Here is an 18,395-nt window from a genome sequence, read left to right as displayed (position 1 = left end):
ATCAGCTGACTCCAACATTTAAGTGGCGATTTTCTTTGGTTTGTCAATATTAGTTTACATCAAAAAACAAAAACAAAGAAACTTTTCAATATGTCACATCTACTGTACAAAAAAGTATAAATTACCAGATAAGGATGGATGTCCTCCTTTAAAACACACACAAATATTATAAATTTTTTCAACAGCTTTTGTAGCCCTTAGAAAAAAGAACAACGGGATAAAAGTATTTTCTGGCAACCTGTTTATTTAAGCTCTACCTAAGCTTTCATTTACAAGCGAGTGCCGTCAAGGGGGAAAAATACATCAGACAATATTTTCCATGTTAACCCATCCACATAAAAATTAAACTTGCAGGATTTACAAATTAATATGCTGAGCAGAGGGATAAATTATACATCTTTTGCAAAACTCCAACCTACAGCATTTAAAAATTCATACAGGCACAATGTAAGGTTGTCTCTTTACAATCTACCTATTTACATAGCTTCTCCAACATCAGATGATACAATCCTCACCATAGCCACCAAGGTTTATAACAGAGTATATTTAAAATATATTTAGCAGCATATAACAAAATTTAGAAAGGGAAGCAAATGCTACCATTAAATAAAAATGAAATTAAAAGGTAATGATAGAAACAACTCCTTAGGAAAATAGAGCAAAATATATTTCTGTTAGGACATCAAAATAGCTTGCCATCACACAGAATGATGCACAGTACTAATAAAACACCTATTGACAGCAGTTTAGTCCTGAGCACAGAACAGAGCGCAAGACTTTGGTCAATACAAGTCAATGCCAACAGTAAGATAAACAGTTTTTTCCTTTGTAGGTTAGGTTCAATTCCATTACATGGGAAAAAACCCACCAGTAATATTCTCACATTCCCCCCCCCCCATTACAGTAAAAGAGTTTGGGGAACCTTTTGTAGACAGATTTAAATGGTAGACAAGTAGACTACAATTTGACTTACTTGCCCAATATAAATATAAATCCATAAATCATCTGGCAGGAGACACAGTAGGTTACACATTGTCTTCCAGATGTATTTTCTGCCACAAAAGTAGACATTGTGTCATTTAAATCATTGGAAAGTGTGGGGTTTTTTGCTTTTATAAGTAGGCCCAAGATTCTAGCATCAACAAAAGTACAATTCAAGCACGATTTCAATTGTAGGTTATATATGCATCAGTAGATATTAAAATTAAGCAGACAGGGTAGGTACAATTTCATTAGAATACCATTTATACTCAGCAGTTGGATTCAGATATAGTTTCCAGTTAATCCTATTCTTAAGTTTTTGCCTAATAAATGCAGGACAACATTTTTCATAAAGAGCATACAGAATATGGTCACAGTTTCATTTTATGACTATCTTCATTCTTGCTTAATTGCTGGCGACGTCTTCCCCCACATCTCCTGTGTCAGAGATCTGGCCATCCTGCAAATTTCGAGCTTTCCAGATTTTCACAGTTCGATCACTATAAAACAATAAATTCAAATTGAATATATGAAACAGAGAAAGATAAATAGCTCTTAGAAGAACTTAAGTTTCTGAACTATCTCCCCCACCTCTAAAAATAAAACCCATTGCCAATAAGTTGATTCTGATTCATAGCAACCTTATTACACAGGGTTTCCAAGACTGTCCATCTTTACCAGAACAAAGAGCCTCCACTGTGGAGCAGCCGGTAGCTTTGACGTGCTGACCAGGTCAGCACTTACCTGAGTGCATCAGTACGTCTCCAATTTATTTTTGAAGAGATCATAACAGTGATAAGCAAGGATAGCTTATATTATTAGAGGCCTACTCTATATTGGGCATTACTTATCTATACCTTTAATATATTTTAGTTCTGTTCAAGTATCACAAAAGATAAGTGTGATTATTATTTCCAGTTTAAAGAAGAGCCCATGGTAGCCCAGAAAAGTTATGTAATATGCTTGAGACACGGATGGTGAGGACAGAGCTGAGATGTGAGTCCAGGAAGCCTGGCTCCAGAGCCCCACTTTACACCACTGCACTGGGGCCTCTTGCATAGCTCAGAAAACAGGCCAGGTGTGTAAGACAGATGGTTAGAGGTCTTCAGATGTGAGGCCGACGTTCTAGCAGGAGATTGGGGTGGTCTCCAAGGAGTTGGTGACCCTGCCTTCCTTGACTACCTTATATATCAAACTCCTGCCCCCTGACATTCCCATCTCTACTCTCAGCTAGCTATTTCTTCAAAGCCCTTATCACCACTTAACCGAGCTTCTTTATGTTCTGTTTCTTTTTATTAGAACATAAAGTGGGGTTGGATCTTATTTTATCACTGATCTATCACCTGGTGGCACTGTTTGTTAGGTAGGCAGTTCAAGCCCAGTAGCCGCTCCAAGGGAGAAAGATGAGGACGACCGCTCCTCCAAAGACTGACAGTCTTGGAGACACTACCTCGGTGGTGATGAGTTGGACTCAACTCAATGGCAGTGGGAGCTGTTTTTTTGGGGGGGGGGATGGAGGTGGGGTGGGGTTGGTGGGACATTCTGCAAAAGTCTATCACAAAGCCTGAAATATAGGTTATTTGTTGTGAATGAATGAATAAATGAATCCACCAATTCAAGTACGCATAAGAGGGAGGAAGCAGATGTTATTACTTTATACGCATAAGTAAGAAAAACAGATGTCATTCTCTGTACTTTAAATATATTAAAACCCCCAGTGAACAACGTAACAGCAGACTTCCTACTATAAGCAACGTGCTGGCACAGGATAACACTCTTATTAAATAACCAAGATTCCACACTCAGAGCCCATACTGTATGTGCATCAGGAAACACAAATGGTATTTAAAACAGATGCTCAAATGACTAAACTGAAAAGATTCCCCACATTTTTAGCTATTTGGAATGTATCCAGTTTGTTCAGTGAGAGCACAGGTAGGCATTCAGCAGAGAGGACAATCATGTTAGAAGGACATACTCAGCTGCAGTGAAGATGTGGGTGGAATTAACACAGATGGCATTGATCGGGCTGTCGTGCCCCTTCATCTCTCCAGCCGGCACGAAAGTGTCCACGTTCCAGAGCTTCAAAACGCCTCCCCGGCAGCCACTGAGCAAAGCCGGGTGGCCGGGCACCGCTCCCAGGGCGCAGATCCAGTCCTTGTGCGCATTGGGCACTTGCTGGGAGGGAAAACAAGCAGCAGTTGATTAAAACCGATCTTCCAATCTCTGACAGTTTCACACCAAAAAGCAGCAGGCATTTTTACCCAGGAAACTCTGGATTTGGAACACTCACTGAGTGGTCTGGAAATGGTAACGGTTCATCTTCTAAACAATCAACTCACAGTTGAAAGAAATCAATCTGTAATTTGCTCCCCAATTTGCCTCACTGATTATTATCATTGTGAATATTAAAGGCCTATAATATGAAGAATATAGAGATTCTAAAATACAAAGAAAGCATACAGACTCCTTCAAACAGCACATCTCCTTCTGGTATGTAGACTACAGAGACTATTAAATAAGGTCAGTCTGAAGTCTTTGCTAGAGAAGATTTTATGAGTGACCAGAAGTAATCTATGCCTTTCCTAATGTGAACAAACCACAAATGTATAACCACGCTATGTGATTATATTTTTACATAAATATATGTATACATGCAATATAAAGATCTCAACCGCGAACATGTGCATACACTAAAAGCTTCTGAATGTGGTCTCCACATCTGTTGCCAAGTTTTCTCTACTGATGTTCATGCTACATGTTCTTCTACTTTTAGCTGCTGGTTTCAAGGAGGAAAATATTAGCAAATTCCATATACATGCACCCATACATATACAAAGAAAAAAATGAATTGAGAACCATTTTTTCTGTTAATGAATTTCTTCATGAAGAAGCAATAGCAGATCCACCTCTGAAGGGAAGAATCCATGGAAAAACTTATGGATAGCATCAAAGCATCGCCAGGTACTGAACAGCTCTTGATTAACTCCAGATGGTCCGAGACGGACCGAAAGAGGCCTGCAGCACATGACTGAGGAAGGGCTGCCTTCTCAATGTGGCGTGCACCACAATGACATGGATGGAGTAGAGCTTTCGGGACCTCCGTTTGCTGAAGGAGCGGGGCTCAAAATGAGGACAGCAGCAAACAGCTATTAATAATTGGAACTTGGAATATATGAAGCATCGATTTAGGAAAATTGGAAGTTCTCAAAAATGAAATGAAGTGCATAAAGATGGGTATCATAGTTGAAATTGACTGATGCTAGCCATGTTGAATTAGAAAATCACATGATTTACTATGCCGAGATGACATATTTGAGAGGTATGGTGTTGCATTCATTGTCAGAAAGGATATTTCAAGATCTAGCTGGAAGTGCAAAGCTGCCTGTAAAAGTAAAATATCTATCAGCACAGTCAGTGCAAACATGACTCAGATTTATGCATCAACCACTAAAGCTAGTGATATAAAACTGAAAAATTATAACAATGTCTGCAATCTGTAAGTGATCAAACATACAAAAATTAATTGATAATTATTTACAATTGAAATGCAAAAGTTGGAAGTGAAGAGGAAGGAATAGTAGTTGAAAACTACGGATTTGGTGATAGAAACAAAACTGGAGACCGCATGATATAATTTTGTAAGAACGACTTCATTGTAAACACCTTTTTTTTAAGCAACATAGAAAGTGACTGTGTGGACTTTTCTAGATGGAAATAGCTCAACATAAGCAGCTAAAACCAGGCAAAGGGAACAGACCAACAATTGCTTATATGTAAGTTCAGGTTGACGCTGAAAAAATTAACACAAGTCCACAGAACTGAAATACGACCTAGAATTTATCGCACCTGAATTTCAAAAACATCTCAAGAACAGATTTGATTCATTGAACAGTAATGGCATAGGACCTGAAGAACCATAGGATGACATCAAGGACATCATATATGAAGGAAGCAAAATGTCATGAAAAAGTAGGAAGGAAAGAAAAGATCAAGTGGATGAATGGATTCTGAGACTTGCTCTTAGTCATAGAGTAGCTAAGGCAAATAGAAACGATGAAGTCAAAGACATGAACAGAAAATTTCAAAGGGCAGCTTGAGAAGACAAAGTAAAATATTAAAGTGAAATGTGCAGAGACCTAAAGTTAAAAACCGAACAGGAGGCACACACTCAGCATATAGGAAACTAAAGAACAAAAGAAAAACTTCAAGCCTCAAGTTCAATACTGAAAGATTCGGTGGGCTAAATAGTGAATGATGCAGGAAGCATACGAAGTGGTAGAAAGAATACAGAGTCACTGTACCAAAAAGAACTAGTTAACATTCCATTGTTTCGGGGAGCTGATATCAGGGGTTCAAGTGGGAAGAGATTGCTTTGAAAATGATGATGGCGGCATATGTGCAAATGTGCTTGACATACTGGATGCATGTATGGATTATGATAAGAGATGTAAGAGCCCCCAGTAAAGGTAAGAACACCCCCCCAGCCAAACACTCTATTATTTCAGTAGATAGCATATGAGAAGAACCAACTGTGCCTAAGGAAGACCTCCAAGACACAGAAGGCATTTGCCAAACATGACATTCCAGAAACTGATGGAATACCAACTGAAATGTTTCAACAAGCTGATGAAGCACAGCAAATCTTGGCATCTATGCCAAGAAATTTGGCAGGGGACTACTTAGCCAACTGAATGGAAGAGATCCATTTTTACACCCACTCCAAAGAAAGGTGATCCAAAAGAATGAACCAATTATAGAGGACTGTGAATAATATCACATGCAAATTAAAAATTTGCTAAAGATCATCTTACAATGGTTTCAGTAGTACATTTACTAGGAGCTGACTGAGGTTCAGGCTGGATTCAGAAAAGGACGTGGAACACAGGCTATTATTGCTAATATTAGATAATTCTTGGCTGAAAGCAGAGAATACCAGAAAGATGTTTACTTGTGTGTGTGTGTTTTACTTTGATTATGCAAAGTATTTGACTGTGTGGACCATAAAAAAACAATGGATAGCCTTGTAAAACATGGGAATTCTAGAACACTTCATTGTGCTCCTACGGAATCTGTAGGTCAAGAAGCAATTGTACAAACTGAAAAGGGAATACTGCAGAGTTTAAAATCAGAATAGGTGTGTCAGGCTTATACCAGCTCATCACACTTATGCAGAGCAAATAATCACAGAACCTGGATTATATGTGGAAGAACGTGGCATCCAGATTAGAGCAAGGCTTATTAACAACCTGCAATATACAGATGACACAACCTTGCTTGCTGAAAAAGGTAGGGGGACTTGAAGCACTTGCTGATGAACATCTCGCTTCCTTCGGTGTGTGTTAGAACTTAATGTAATGACAGCCAAAATGATCAAAATTGGGCCATCGTGATAAACAGGGAAAAGAGTTGAAGCTGTTCAGGATTTCACCTTGTTTGGATCCAAAATTGATGCTCATCGAAGCAGCAGTCAAGAGACTACAGGATGTTTGCATTGAGCAACTCTTGTGCTGAAGACCTCTTTACAGTGTTGAAAAGCAAGGATGTCACTGGGAAGACTAAGGGCACATTACCTAAGCCAGGGTATTTTCAGTCATCTACATGTGTTGAATAAGGAAGACCAAAGATAGAATCGCTGCATTTGAATTATGGGCTGGCAAAGAACCCTGGAAGTAGCCTAGCCCGCCAAAAGAACCAGCAAATCCGTCTTGGAAGAAGCACAGTGAGAGTCCTCCTGAACAGAAAGGCTGGGGAAGCTTGTCTCAAGTACCGTGGACATATTGTCAGCTTAGAACAGCCCCCGGAAAAGGACACCGAGGGGCATCGAACACGAGGGAGACCCTCAAGGAGATGGAGTGACACGGTGACTCCAACAATGGGCACAAACACAAGACCATGCTGTGAGGCTGGCACCAGACCAGGACGCAGTGCCTCGTTCTGGTGTGCATTGGGTCGCTATGAGTCAGAACCGATTTGATGGCACTAGTAACAACAATTTCTTCATCTGGGAATGAAGAACAGGCCAATATTTCTTTGATGTAAATACGGTGGTCTTCTTATCCTTCTACAGGAAACGGGTCACCACTTTAGAGTGCACAGAAATATTCCTGTAGATAAAGAATCATTTATACTGCCAAGGCAAAACTTGGTCCTCTTGAATACATGGATACAAGTTTTCTATCTCTAGGCTGATTTTATTTAGTAAGCACATGCATGGGAACCCTAGAGCTTTTTCATCTGTCCTCCCACCTCAGTGAATAGATATCAAATGTATCCCTGTGCCGAAAATGAAATAGCTGTGCTCCTGTCATCTAATTACTACCTCGGGTAGGTGATGATGGCATAGTCTTTATGAGGAATTCCTGATTAATATAATCTTAAACAACAAAAATTGAGATGGAACCTCCTCAAGTTCTTATACAGATATTCATAGGTAGTATGGACTATCGCAGGCCCTCCATAAAGGTAGGTTGCAATCTTAACTCCTGGTACCTATAACTATGACTTTGTTTGGAAAGAGGGTCTTTGCTAATGTTTACTATTTACATTAACATGCTAATGTTAGCATGAAGTCTGACTAGAGCAAGGTGTGTCCTCATCCTCATCCAGTCTCAGGGGTATTTTTATGAAGAGAAGAGACACAATGAACCACACAGAGAAAGATAGCCATATAAAGATGCCGTTTCAAGCCAAGGAATGCCTGGAACTACAGAAAGCTGTGCAAGACAAGAGAAGATCTACCCCTGGAGCCTTAGGAGGAGCCTGGCTCAGTTGACACATTCATCTGAGCTGTTAGCTTCCAGAGCTGAGAAGACAACAAATGTCTCTTCTTATAAACCACCAGCTTGGGCTACCTCGTTATAGCAGCCATAGCAAACTAATACAAAGAGCTGAAGTGCCTGCTCCACACCGTGAAAACTTTGTATTACCTGAAGAAGGTCTTTTTGAGTTAAGTCCCATTTCTTGATTCCATTGTCTCTGGATCCACTAAAGAGATTGTCCCCTTGAATAGTTAGTGCTTCAATGCCATCATAATGCGGAGGTTCGAAATTGTGGGTAGGACTCACAGTTCCTAGAGCCCCTTCAGTTACATCAAACATCTAAAAAGGCAGAAAGAAAGCAGTCATCCCATTTAGTTTACAAAGGACCCTTAATATGTATACATTCATAGAAATTCATATACACACAAATGTTAATCAGAGAGAGGATATGCTTTCTTACAATAGCTAGTCAAGGTAATTCAACTAACCTAGCATGAATGATGCTAAAGATGAACCCAAGTCCTATTCTCACATTACTTTTGCTTACATATCTGTAGGCTTTTAAGAAAAGGAGCCACTTTTGTCATGTATGATACATAAATAATATGTTCAATAATAAAAATCATAGAGGTCAATCCATCTGAAATTCAATTAAATCATTTTGGTGGCACTTAATCACTACTAAGGAGCTCTACTGCTAACCACCAAGTTGGCCATTCAAACCCACAGACACTCCCTGGGAGAAAGACGGGGCTGCCTGTCTTTGTAAAGATTTCGTTTTGGAAGCCCGAAGGCAGTGGTTCTCAACCTTCCGAATGCCACACCCTTTCATACAGTTCCTCATGTTGTGTGACCACCACAATCATAACATTATTTTCATCGCTACTTCATAACTGTAATGTTGCTAATGTTAGGAATCGGCGACCTCTGTGAAAGAGAGTTTGACCCTAAAGGGGGTCGCGACCCATAGGTTGAGAACCACTGCCCTAAGGAGACCCGGCCCTACAGGGTTGCTGTGAGGTGGAATTGGCTCAATGGCAGTGGTTTGACAGTGCTGATGCTCATTAAAGACTAGAGTTATGCAAGTGAGACGTTTGGCTTCCCCTCTTCACTCTAAAATATTCTTGCCATCTTAAAAAAATCCTCAACTCTTCCATCTATGAAGGAACTCCTCCGGCCGATTTCACCATTTGCTGCCACTTCACTCTCTTCTCTTTCCCTGTCCACTGAGTCCATTTCCTAAGCATCTAAACATGCTGAAATCTCCTAGACACAAAACCCTCTCCTTTTAACCATCTATTTTGAAGTTACTCACACATCTATCATTTCTTAATTAAAATTTCTATGAAGAGTATTTTCAGTCTTCAACTTATCATATTCTAACTTCTGCTCCTGCACTTTTAAAGAAAATTCCCTTTGCGTCCCAAACCTACTCAACCGCCATTGAGTCGATTCGGACTATAAGCCTTTACAAGGGAGTGACAACCCTTGTCTTTCTCCTGTGGAGTGGCTGGTGGGTTGGAACTGCTGACCTTGCAGTTCGCAACCAGACCATAACCCACTATGTTATCAGGGCTCCTTCAGTCTTAGCTCCCAAAGCCCCTACCATCTAGTTGATTCTGATTCATAGAGAAACCCTACAGGGGCAGACTTGCCGCTGTGAGTCTCCGCGGCTGTAAATCTTTACCAAAGGAGCAATCTTTGTCACTCTACCATGGAGCCACTGGGGGGTTCCCAGAGGTGACCTTGTGTTAACAGCCCCACATGCAGCCCACGATGCCACCAGGTAGGCGCATGCACCCCTCCCAAAGCCACAATCTGTTCTACCCACTTGTAGCAGGTGTCACGCTGACTCCCTCTCCCTATGGCACTTCGAATCTCCCTCCCGTTCTTTCTTTGTGGGCCCTCCCTTTACTCCTATGGCTTATTACAGATATTCGCCACGGCTCCGTTGCCAACTTGTGTCTCCTTGGCAGTGTCATCGAGTCCCTCCACATATGCTTCCATTTAGTGGCTTCCAAACCTACATTTCTAGTCATAGCATCTTGAGCTCCAGATATGAATTTCTAATAGCTTGCTGTTAATACCGCAATTTTAATATTCCCAGCATCATATTCTTATTCTTTCCTCATACTATCATTTAATTTTATAAATTCTGAAACTATAGTAGTGTAGCTGCAATAGGTCTTCATTCACTACTACACTCAAGAATTAATTGGGCGGCAGAGCTAAACGAACTTAAAAATCTCTTCTAACCGCTTTTATTTGAAAAAAATGAAAATACTTTGTTGGCGATAACCACCAGGAACACTAAATTAAGAAAAATTCAGAAAGAAAAGCTCAAGCTCATAAAGGGAAAAAAATAAAGTTGACTAACGGAATCTTACATGAGTTTGAAAATGTCAAAGGTATCATTTAATAGGAGATAGAGAACGCAATTCAATGACACGTTTATACATACTTTGATGTAATGATCCTTGGAACCAGTAATGATTAGATCTTGACCATTGGAAATCTGATCTACAGTAAGACACATGACAGGGCCTAGATGTCCTGTTAACTTTCCTGTAGACTGAAACCTGTAAAAAGAAAGAAAAATAATTTTGTTAGAAAATATCCTTTAGTATGCCATGGCTCAGCCTCAAAAAAAAAATACAAAAACAATATACTTTTGGTAAAATTGTTTGCTAAAATTGTGTTTTGTTTTTTTTATTTTAGCTCCACAAGCAGGACCCTATCTTCAAATTAGACTCAGAGGTGGCCACACTGGCCACATTCTATGATGACAGTAGGGGAAGTTTTAAAGAAATTATTCCCAAAGTGATCAATGTCATTTAGGCATGAAACAAGAAGCAGCAAATGTTTGAAAAACGGCTATAGGCTCATTTTAACGCCAACCTAATTACAGGTAAATCTTAATCGGTTAAATGTCTAAACACATTGTAGCTATATGGCTGAAGTTATTAGGTCCACTTGGTATCACTGATGGAACTAGAAAATCAATGCCAAAATGAAGAAGGTACATTTTAACTCTCACAAACACACAACTCTGCATACACATATGTACCTGTAAACAAAACCATGTCTGAGAGGAGCTGGAAGGAGGAAGGGTATCAGCAATAAGGAACAACAAATGGGCATGCATACATACACATATCCAGATATACACTCACACATGTATTCTAACATTTACAGATAGGCACATGCAGACATCACATACACACACACACACACACACACACACCTCTGTACACATAAGTGTATATTCATACATTAAAGTGACAAGGACAAGGCAGAGGTAAGTAGGCAAGTGGTTTATTTGCATCAACTCTTGTAACCACATGAACTAAGAGTAGAGAAAGATCTGGTTTGGCCATAGACGTGTAAAATCAATTAACAATGAACTTTTGCTTCACAATCCTACCTCAATCAAGCTGCTGGGAGATGGAGACATATCTGACTTCTAGAATATTATCATTTCTCCCAAACTACTCTCTTACTTTATTAAAATGGATCGACTTTAATTGGTTTGCTGAAAACAGTCAGGTGTCAAAGGCTTATTTTTTCCAGGCAAATAAAAACAATAAAGATCTTCAAACGTTTGCACCAATCATTGTGGTATAACTTTGTCTTCCTGCATGGTACTCCTCCCATGATTCCAATAGACTATGTTCAAGAATAAACCAAGTTTCCATCTCTTCAAATATCCTAAACCCTGTTTTCAATGTTCTACATATATTTTTATTACAAGACTCAGGACTTTGTCTCCCCTATCTCTTCCATTCACCAATTAATCTCTAAATTAGGTTTACACACTTTAAAAATCATAAAGCGACTTCTGTGTATGCTCCTTAGGCAAATAACCATTAGATCTACCAGTGGCCAATCCCTTCTCCGTGAGAGGTGGCCCTGATGAGCTGAGTGGCAGACTACATGCAGTATTCTGAAGCTGCCTTCTCGAATGGTCTACATCCTCCTCTAGAAGTTGAGCTCTTACAAGGCAAACATGAAATTGGCCTTGCTCATTCCTTATTCCTTCTATCTACCATTACATGGGTGCAGGGCTTGCTATAATTGGTGCTCAATAAATATTTGGCAACTAATAAATGAATATATCTTTTGCTGTCAAGGACTCAAGAAGTAGGAAAGGAGTTAAAATAAATCATCATCTAAAGCATAAAAGTTCAGACTTCATGGCAAGTAAAAAGCAAATGAAAACTGTAATACTTTATCTTTGCATTCATCATTTTAATCTCTTTTAAACTACTTTATTTTCTTAGTACCTCATCTTTTACATTTATTTTATTGCCCAGAACTTCTCGTGATTTATACCCCAAACTAAGCAAGGTTATGGTTTCAGTTCTATTTTAAACAGTGTTCTCTTCAGTAACAGAGATTAAAGGGATGGAAAATTGTAAATTCGCTTAATAATAAAGCAAGGACAGCAGGGGCAGAGGGATGTTGGGCTGAATAGAAAAGCCTGTGATTTTATAGTAACTTCTAGGGTTTTGAATATCAGATCTCACACGTACCAATGCATTATTAATGTTTGAAAGTTGTGTTACCATACGCAAGAGCACATTTTGATGTAAAGGCCTACCTTTTAAGATCCCACATTCTGACAGCATTTCCAGAGGCCGCGTAGAGGAAGGTGCCAGTAGGGTTTAGTGCGATTTGATTGACCTGGTTCTCTCCAGAAGGGATAGCGACGGTCCGGTTGGTACTTGCAGAACAAGCATCCCCAAGAGTAACTTGACCTGAAGACCTGAATGAGCAGAACAATGAGTTTGGCCTAGGATTCCTTGAATTCCTCAGAAACAGGCAGAAGCAGCAAAGGAACATGCACTTTGGCCAACATATACACAGTGACCCACATGGCATTTCACATGAAGTTGGCACTTGGGTTTGCTGGACCAATGAACATATGAATTAATTAAACAAGAAATATTGTTTGACATTTTTTAGCTTGTATGACTATTACAGGGCCAGAAATTCTAGAACAAACCAGGCCCCAAATCAGGGAAACCACTCAGGAAGGATTAGATATCAAAGCTAAAAACCTAACAACTACACAACACACAAAGGAAGTTTACTTTTCTACAGCTTCCAGAAGCCCTCTGTGGACCAGGCCTACCAGGGCTTCTTTTACAGAATTGCTCTCTTGGATTAAAGACATTGGTAGCATAGTGGGTTTGGAATTGGGCCGCGAACTGTAAGGCTCAACCCACCAGCCATACCTTGGGAGAAAGGTCAGAATTTTTGCTCCTGTAAAGCTTAGAAAACCCAGAGGCAGTCCTGCTCTGTCCTCTAGGGGCGCTAAGCAGTCCAACTTGATACCACTATTTTGGGTAGGGGATGTGTCTGTGGGGGGCGGGGGAGGGCTACATTAAAATGATTTGCAGTAATCACTTACTTTGAACCAACCACATTTGGAATATCTACTATGTGATAATGACTTAAAGGAGCTAGTTTGTATTTCCTTAGATAAATTCTAGTGGTAAATTGTTGTTAAAAACATTGAAACATTTTTCTTAATTAACTGCTAAATATTGTCATAATAATCTTCTCAAATTTGATGTTGGTGATTCAAATGTATTGAGTTTTTAACTTAAAGTATAATGTTATTTTTCTACAAAATTCCCCTACACAACACAATTGATTTGTGTTTTAGTACAGTAAATAATCAGTAATTTGCCAATTATAAACCAGATTTTAAAATTTAGTAACTTTTATAAATCAGTAAAAAATTAACCTCATCCATATTCCCATCTCTCATTTAAACTAAGAGTTCAGCTCAATTTTGATTATGTAAAGTGATTTATCAAACTAATAATACAATGCATTTTTGTATTTGCTGTACATTTTAAAGACATATATGAAATAGATACAGAGGAAAACACCCATTCTCTGTGATACTTGGGTTTGTGTTAATTTGGCCTGGTTGGAATTCTCTGTGGTTTGTCAGTAAGCCCTCCCCAATAAGACGCAAGTGACAGCCTGATTATGTCTCCTTGGGGGTGTGTTCTCTTTCAATAAGGGAGTTGTAGAGAACTGGTCTCTCTCTTGCCATTCTTCTCCTTCCTACTCACTTGCGTCTCATATCTGACTTCTGGGGCTGGTGGCTCAGGTGAACAGCTGATCCTGGGAACTATTGACACCTGCCATGATCCTACTGACCTAAAATACACTCAACTCTGCATCCACCCCTGTGGTCTACCAGCTTTCTGATTCATGTTCTACCTTCATCAGCCAAGAGCCACATTAGTCTGGAGAGTCCTTGTGGTAGTTATATAATCTGGTGTCAATCTGAAGATTCAGAGTGAAGGGGAGCAGTCTAGCCTGTCAATCAGGTCATAGCTTGGTGACCTCATTTGGAGGTGCTAAGGAGATAAATAGCTCACTGGAGGCAGAACAGGGACTCACTCCCTGAGAGACTCTCTACTGACAAGACTGATGTAGCTACACTGATGGCAGCCAGGGCCCTGAACTTGGGGGAACCACATGGAGACCCCTGCCAGCACTGAGATGCTTAAAACACCACTGGATCCACAAGATTTCCCACCCACTGGCCTGTGATCATCCTGCATTCAGTGTCATTGCACGTGTTTCTTGAGCCTGAAGAGTAATTTATAGATTGGTACTGGACATATGGGCTAATATTGGACTTATGAACTTGATCTGGACTGGGCTGGGATGTTTTCTCAATATTCGATTGTTCTTGTGTATATATATATATATATATATATATATATATATATATATATATATATATATATATATATATATATATATAATCTTTCTTATACACATGTGAGCATCTCTCTGGATTTGTTTCTCCCATCAACCCAGACTAACACTGTCCTCCAGCTAGCATCTGACCATGGACTTGAGGGGAACTGGGCTGGGTCACTTCCTTGATAAACATTTCTTTCTTTCTTTCTTTCCTTTCAATACTATTTTTATTAACATCTTACTTATTCCAATATATCTATTCACATATAATTCTGTTGTTCAATCCCATCGAGTGGGGTTATACAATCATCAATGCTGTCAACTCCCCTTTCCCTTCCTCCCACTCCTCATTTCCCATACCCTCAGGGAAACATTACTCCCGTCACTGTTTCTAAGGGGTCATCTATCTTGACTACCGAGTGATCTTAAATATAGAAATGGACATACATAAATCTAACATGATTAATAAGAGCCCCAATAGTAAAGGGAGGAACTAGAGGATAGTTAAGTGGTTCATCAGTACCATAACACCTCCTGGATTTATCATCTGTTCTAAATGACCTTCTGAGAGTGACTGTCCAAATTATCTTGCAGGTGGACTTTGGGGTTCCACTACTTCCACGCCCCTTCACATCTATTTGGTTGGGTGTTTTTGTAGTTCTGATACCTCTTCCCGTTGACACCTCATGATCACACAGGCTGGTGTGTTTCTTCCAGGTGGGCTTTGTTGCTTCCCTGCTAGATGGCCCCTTGGTGAATTATAAGCCTTTAAGACACCAGACACTATATCTTTTCATAGCCAGGCACCATCAAACTATTCTTCACATTTGCTTATGCACCCATTTTGTCTCCAGCAATCATGACAGGAAGGTGAGTATCGCACAATGCCACATTATTAGGGCAAACTGTTCTTGTACTGAGGCAAGATTTAGGTAGAAGTCCAAGGTCCATCTGCTTCCTTGTTATATATATATATATATATTTTCCCCCTCCTACCCCACTATTATATTTACTCATTGTTCACCTTTTAATAATTCCTCTCAGATACAATTCAATTGATCAAACATGACCATGAAAGCTACACACTCCTCACTGTCAATTACATAACACTTACTACTCCCCTGTACCTGTCATTGTTGGCTCCCCACCCACCTCCCCTGCCTCCTCCCCTCCCATGCCCCCCAGGAATCTTCAGCCTTGTCACTGTAAGATTTCTTCTCCTGCCTATCTTGTATAGATAAACATTAAAAGAAAAAAAACAAACAACAACCATGGGGACAGTCACAAGTCTAACAAGGATCATGATGTTGATCAGATGAATACATCTATGTTAAATAGAGAGAAAGACATGTTACAAACGCTCAGCCACATCCCCATTTTTTTCAGGGCTATCTACCCCAAGTCCACTTACCTAACAACACATACACCCTTTTAGTGTTCAGCAATCATGTCCAAAAGGCGAGCATACTGAGTCCACCTTGCTATTCTCACAGTCAGGGATGGAATGGTCTAATGTCCCCCAAACCCAACTCCACCCCCAGTTATGCCTTTAGAATTTCAGTGTCCCCAATCAGTTCAGATGGGGTGCCAAGTGCTGTCCCCCAAGTCATACGTCTCTGACTGGGATTCTTTGGGCACCTTGTAGCTTCGCTGCCTTCACCGGCCTGTTGCACTCCCCTCTTGGCTTGACCCCTACACTCCTTTCTTCATGCACAGTTCTTTCGTACACATTAGTCACTGGTTTTGTTTCTCTAGAAAACACACCCTAACACATTTTCCAATTGTCTACATAACCTATAGATATGAAATTTGTGCTAAAATCAATGCAGTCTCTGCCATAGTTTTTTTTAATTCTTAGTCAATGCTTGTTAATTACAATAAAAAATACTTCTTAACTGGTTTATCCTTTCTTGTTTCATAGCTGATGCTTGTTTAATACTATTCTCTCAATAGGTTTTCCCCCACCTTATTTTAAAGTACTTTTATCATATATGGTGGCACAGCAGATCATTCACGGGGCTGTTAAGCACATGGTTGCCAGTTTGACTCCACCAGGTGCTCTGAGGGGGGAAGACGAGGCTTTCTGCTCCCGTCTGCAAACCACAAGGGGTGCTTCTACTCTGTCTGATAGGGTCACTGTGGGTCAAAATGAACCCAGTGGCAGTGGTCTTGGTTTGGTTTAGTCGGTATACTGGCTCTAAGGTACTTACGTCAGTGTTCGAATGCACTTTGCGGAGTCTCTGATATCCCACACCTTAATGTAAGAGGTTGAGACGGTGAAGACCAAACTTGTGTAGTTACAGTATTTTACAGAGACGACATTGTTGGGATGACCGCCCAGCGACATTATCTCCTGCCCGGTCACTAGATTCCACACTTTACAAGTACGATCTGAAACAAACAGATGACAGAGGAGGGAAGACCATTAACATAAACTATATTAGTTTCTCCTAATAAAACGTTTAAGCAAGTTTTCTCCTATAATTAGACAACAAAATAAGACAACTTGGAAATGATTCTATTAACCTGGAGTAGGCCTCCTCACTCAATTCCTTACCCTTTCCAGCAGGTCCAAGGCCACGCTGGTAAAGGAGTGGATGGAAATCACCAATGTCTGCTGTATGCATTTCAAATAATTACATGAAAATCTGACTCTCGTTATCAAGAGCCCTGCTTCTGAGTGCCCCCAGGACTCAAGTGGCAGCCTGAAATCGGCATCTTCTAAACAATCTGCTTGGATCGCATTCTCACAACACTCTCCACACCCAAAGACACACGCCCCTTTCTTTTCCAGAAGTAACTGGAAAGTGGATTTTTTTTTTAATTTATAAAACGAAATAGAACTATTGTATTTTGTCTTCTGACATATCTAATATTTACCCATGGAGATAAATTTAATTTAAATCATTAGCAAAAATAATGTTATTTTCTTTTTTTTTTAAACCGGGGGGACTGATGGTCATTACCCCATATCTAGTTTCTGATATTCCTATCACAGACAATGAGTGACACATATGGCTGACTGAACTGAATCTCAAAGGGTTCCTAAACACTGAAGAATATCTACTAGCTTTCCAATCCCTGCACTTTACCATCTTACATTGCCCACCCCTTCTGTTACATACATTCTACTTAACTCGGTGAGGTTTCGTTTTAAAACACACCCCACATTTTCCTCCATGTCTCCGCGTACGCTGTCTTAAGACAGCAACAACAATAACACAACCCTCCCTGCCATTTGGTCCATGTGACCCTGTAGGACAGGACAGAGCTGTCCCTGTGGGTTTCTGAGACTGTAACTCTTTATGGGAGTAGACAACCCTGTCTTTCTCTCGAGCAGCAGCTGGTAGCTTCTAACTGTTGACCTTGCAGTTAGCAGCCCCATGCATTACCACCACACTGCCAGGGCTCCTGTAGATTCCAGCTTAAATTCTAAGGACTAAGTGTACCAGAAGACTACAGTTTACAATCGGAGCCTTAAATCGATTTTGTGTCTCCACATGAAGCCTCCATGGTGTTCTTTCTGACACTGACTGATGATATAAAGATTTGCCTTGGATAGTGTGTGTTTGCTACTACTGCCCGACTTGGTTGGGCATGCCCTTGTTGGAAATTGAGTACCTGAGAGGCATGATTATGAACCATCCCTCAACCTACTTGGTTCGAGTGCCTCAGAACTAATCTGGAAACTTTCTCATTTGCTGTGATTGATGTATTCCAATCACTGCCCTTTCCCTTTTCTGTAGTCCCACCTGCAACTCTGATGAATTGATCTGCCACCATTCGTGATTTGTGACAATTGCCTTTGTTTTCCATGTTCTTTATAGGTAGCTATGAATCCTTCAGACAACCATTATGACCTCATGCTGAAGATCTCCTTCTTATGGACGGTTCATTTTGTCTTTGGAGGCTTAATAAAGT

The 18,395-nt window shown here is 40.1% G+C and overlaps 1 protein-coding gene across 3 annotated transcripts in view; it reads right to left on the bottom strand.

Annotated features, from left to right (window-relative positions):
- Window positions 1-257: 257 nt before the first annotated feature.
- Window positions 258-18,395, bottom strand: part of KIF21A (kinesin family member 21A) — a 181,651-nt gene continuing 163,513 nt past the window's right edge. For all 3 annotated transcript variants that reach the window (XM_075551887.1, XM_075551888.1, XM_075551889.1), the window contains 6 exons: window positions 16,685-16,865; window positions 12,343-12,507; window positions 10,204-10,321; window positions 7,911-8,081; window positions 2,960-3,159; window positions 258-1,481 (listed from right to left, as the gene is read on the bottom strand). In XM_075551887.1, the coding sequence (XP_075408002.1) occupies window positions 1,388-1,481; window positions 2,960-3,159; window positions 7,911-8,081; window positions 10,204-10,321; window positions 12,343-12,507; window positions 16,685-16,865 (929 nt within the window). In that variant the 3' untranslated portion in view covers window positions 258-1,387. The remainder of the gene's footprint in view (window positions 1,482-2,959; window positions 3,160-7,910; window positions 8,082-10,203; window positions 10,322-12,342; window positions 12,508-16,684; window positions 16,866-18,395) is intronic.

Source organism: Tenrec ecaudatus, chromosome 6 (assembly GCF_050624435.1).
Source record: "Tenrec ecaudatus isolate mTenEca1 chromosome 6, mTenEca1.hap1, whole genome shotgun sequence".
NCBI classification, from domain to species: Eukaryota; Metazoa; Chordata; class Mammalia; order Afrosoricida; family Tenrecidae; genus Tenrec; species Tenrec ecaudatus.
The sequence above is the reverse complement of the archived record's forward strand: the minus strand, read 5'-3'. Positions and strand labels throughout refer to the sequence as shown.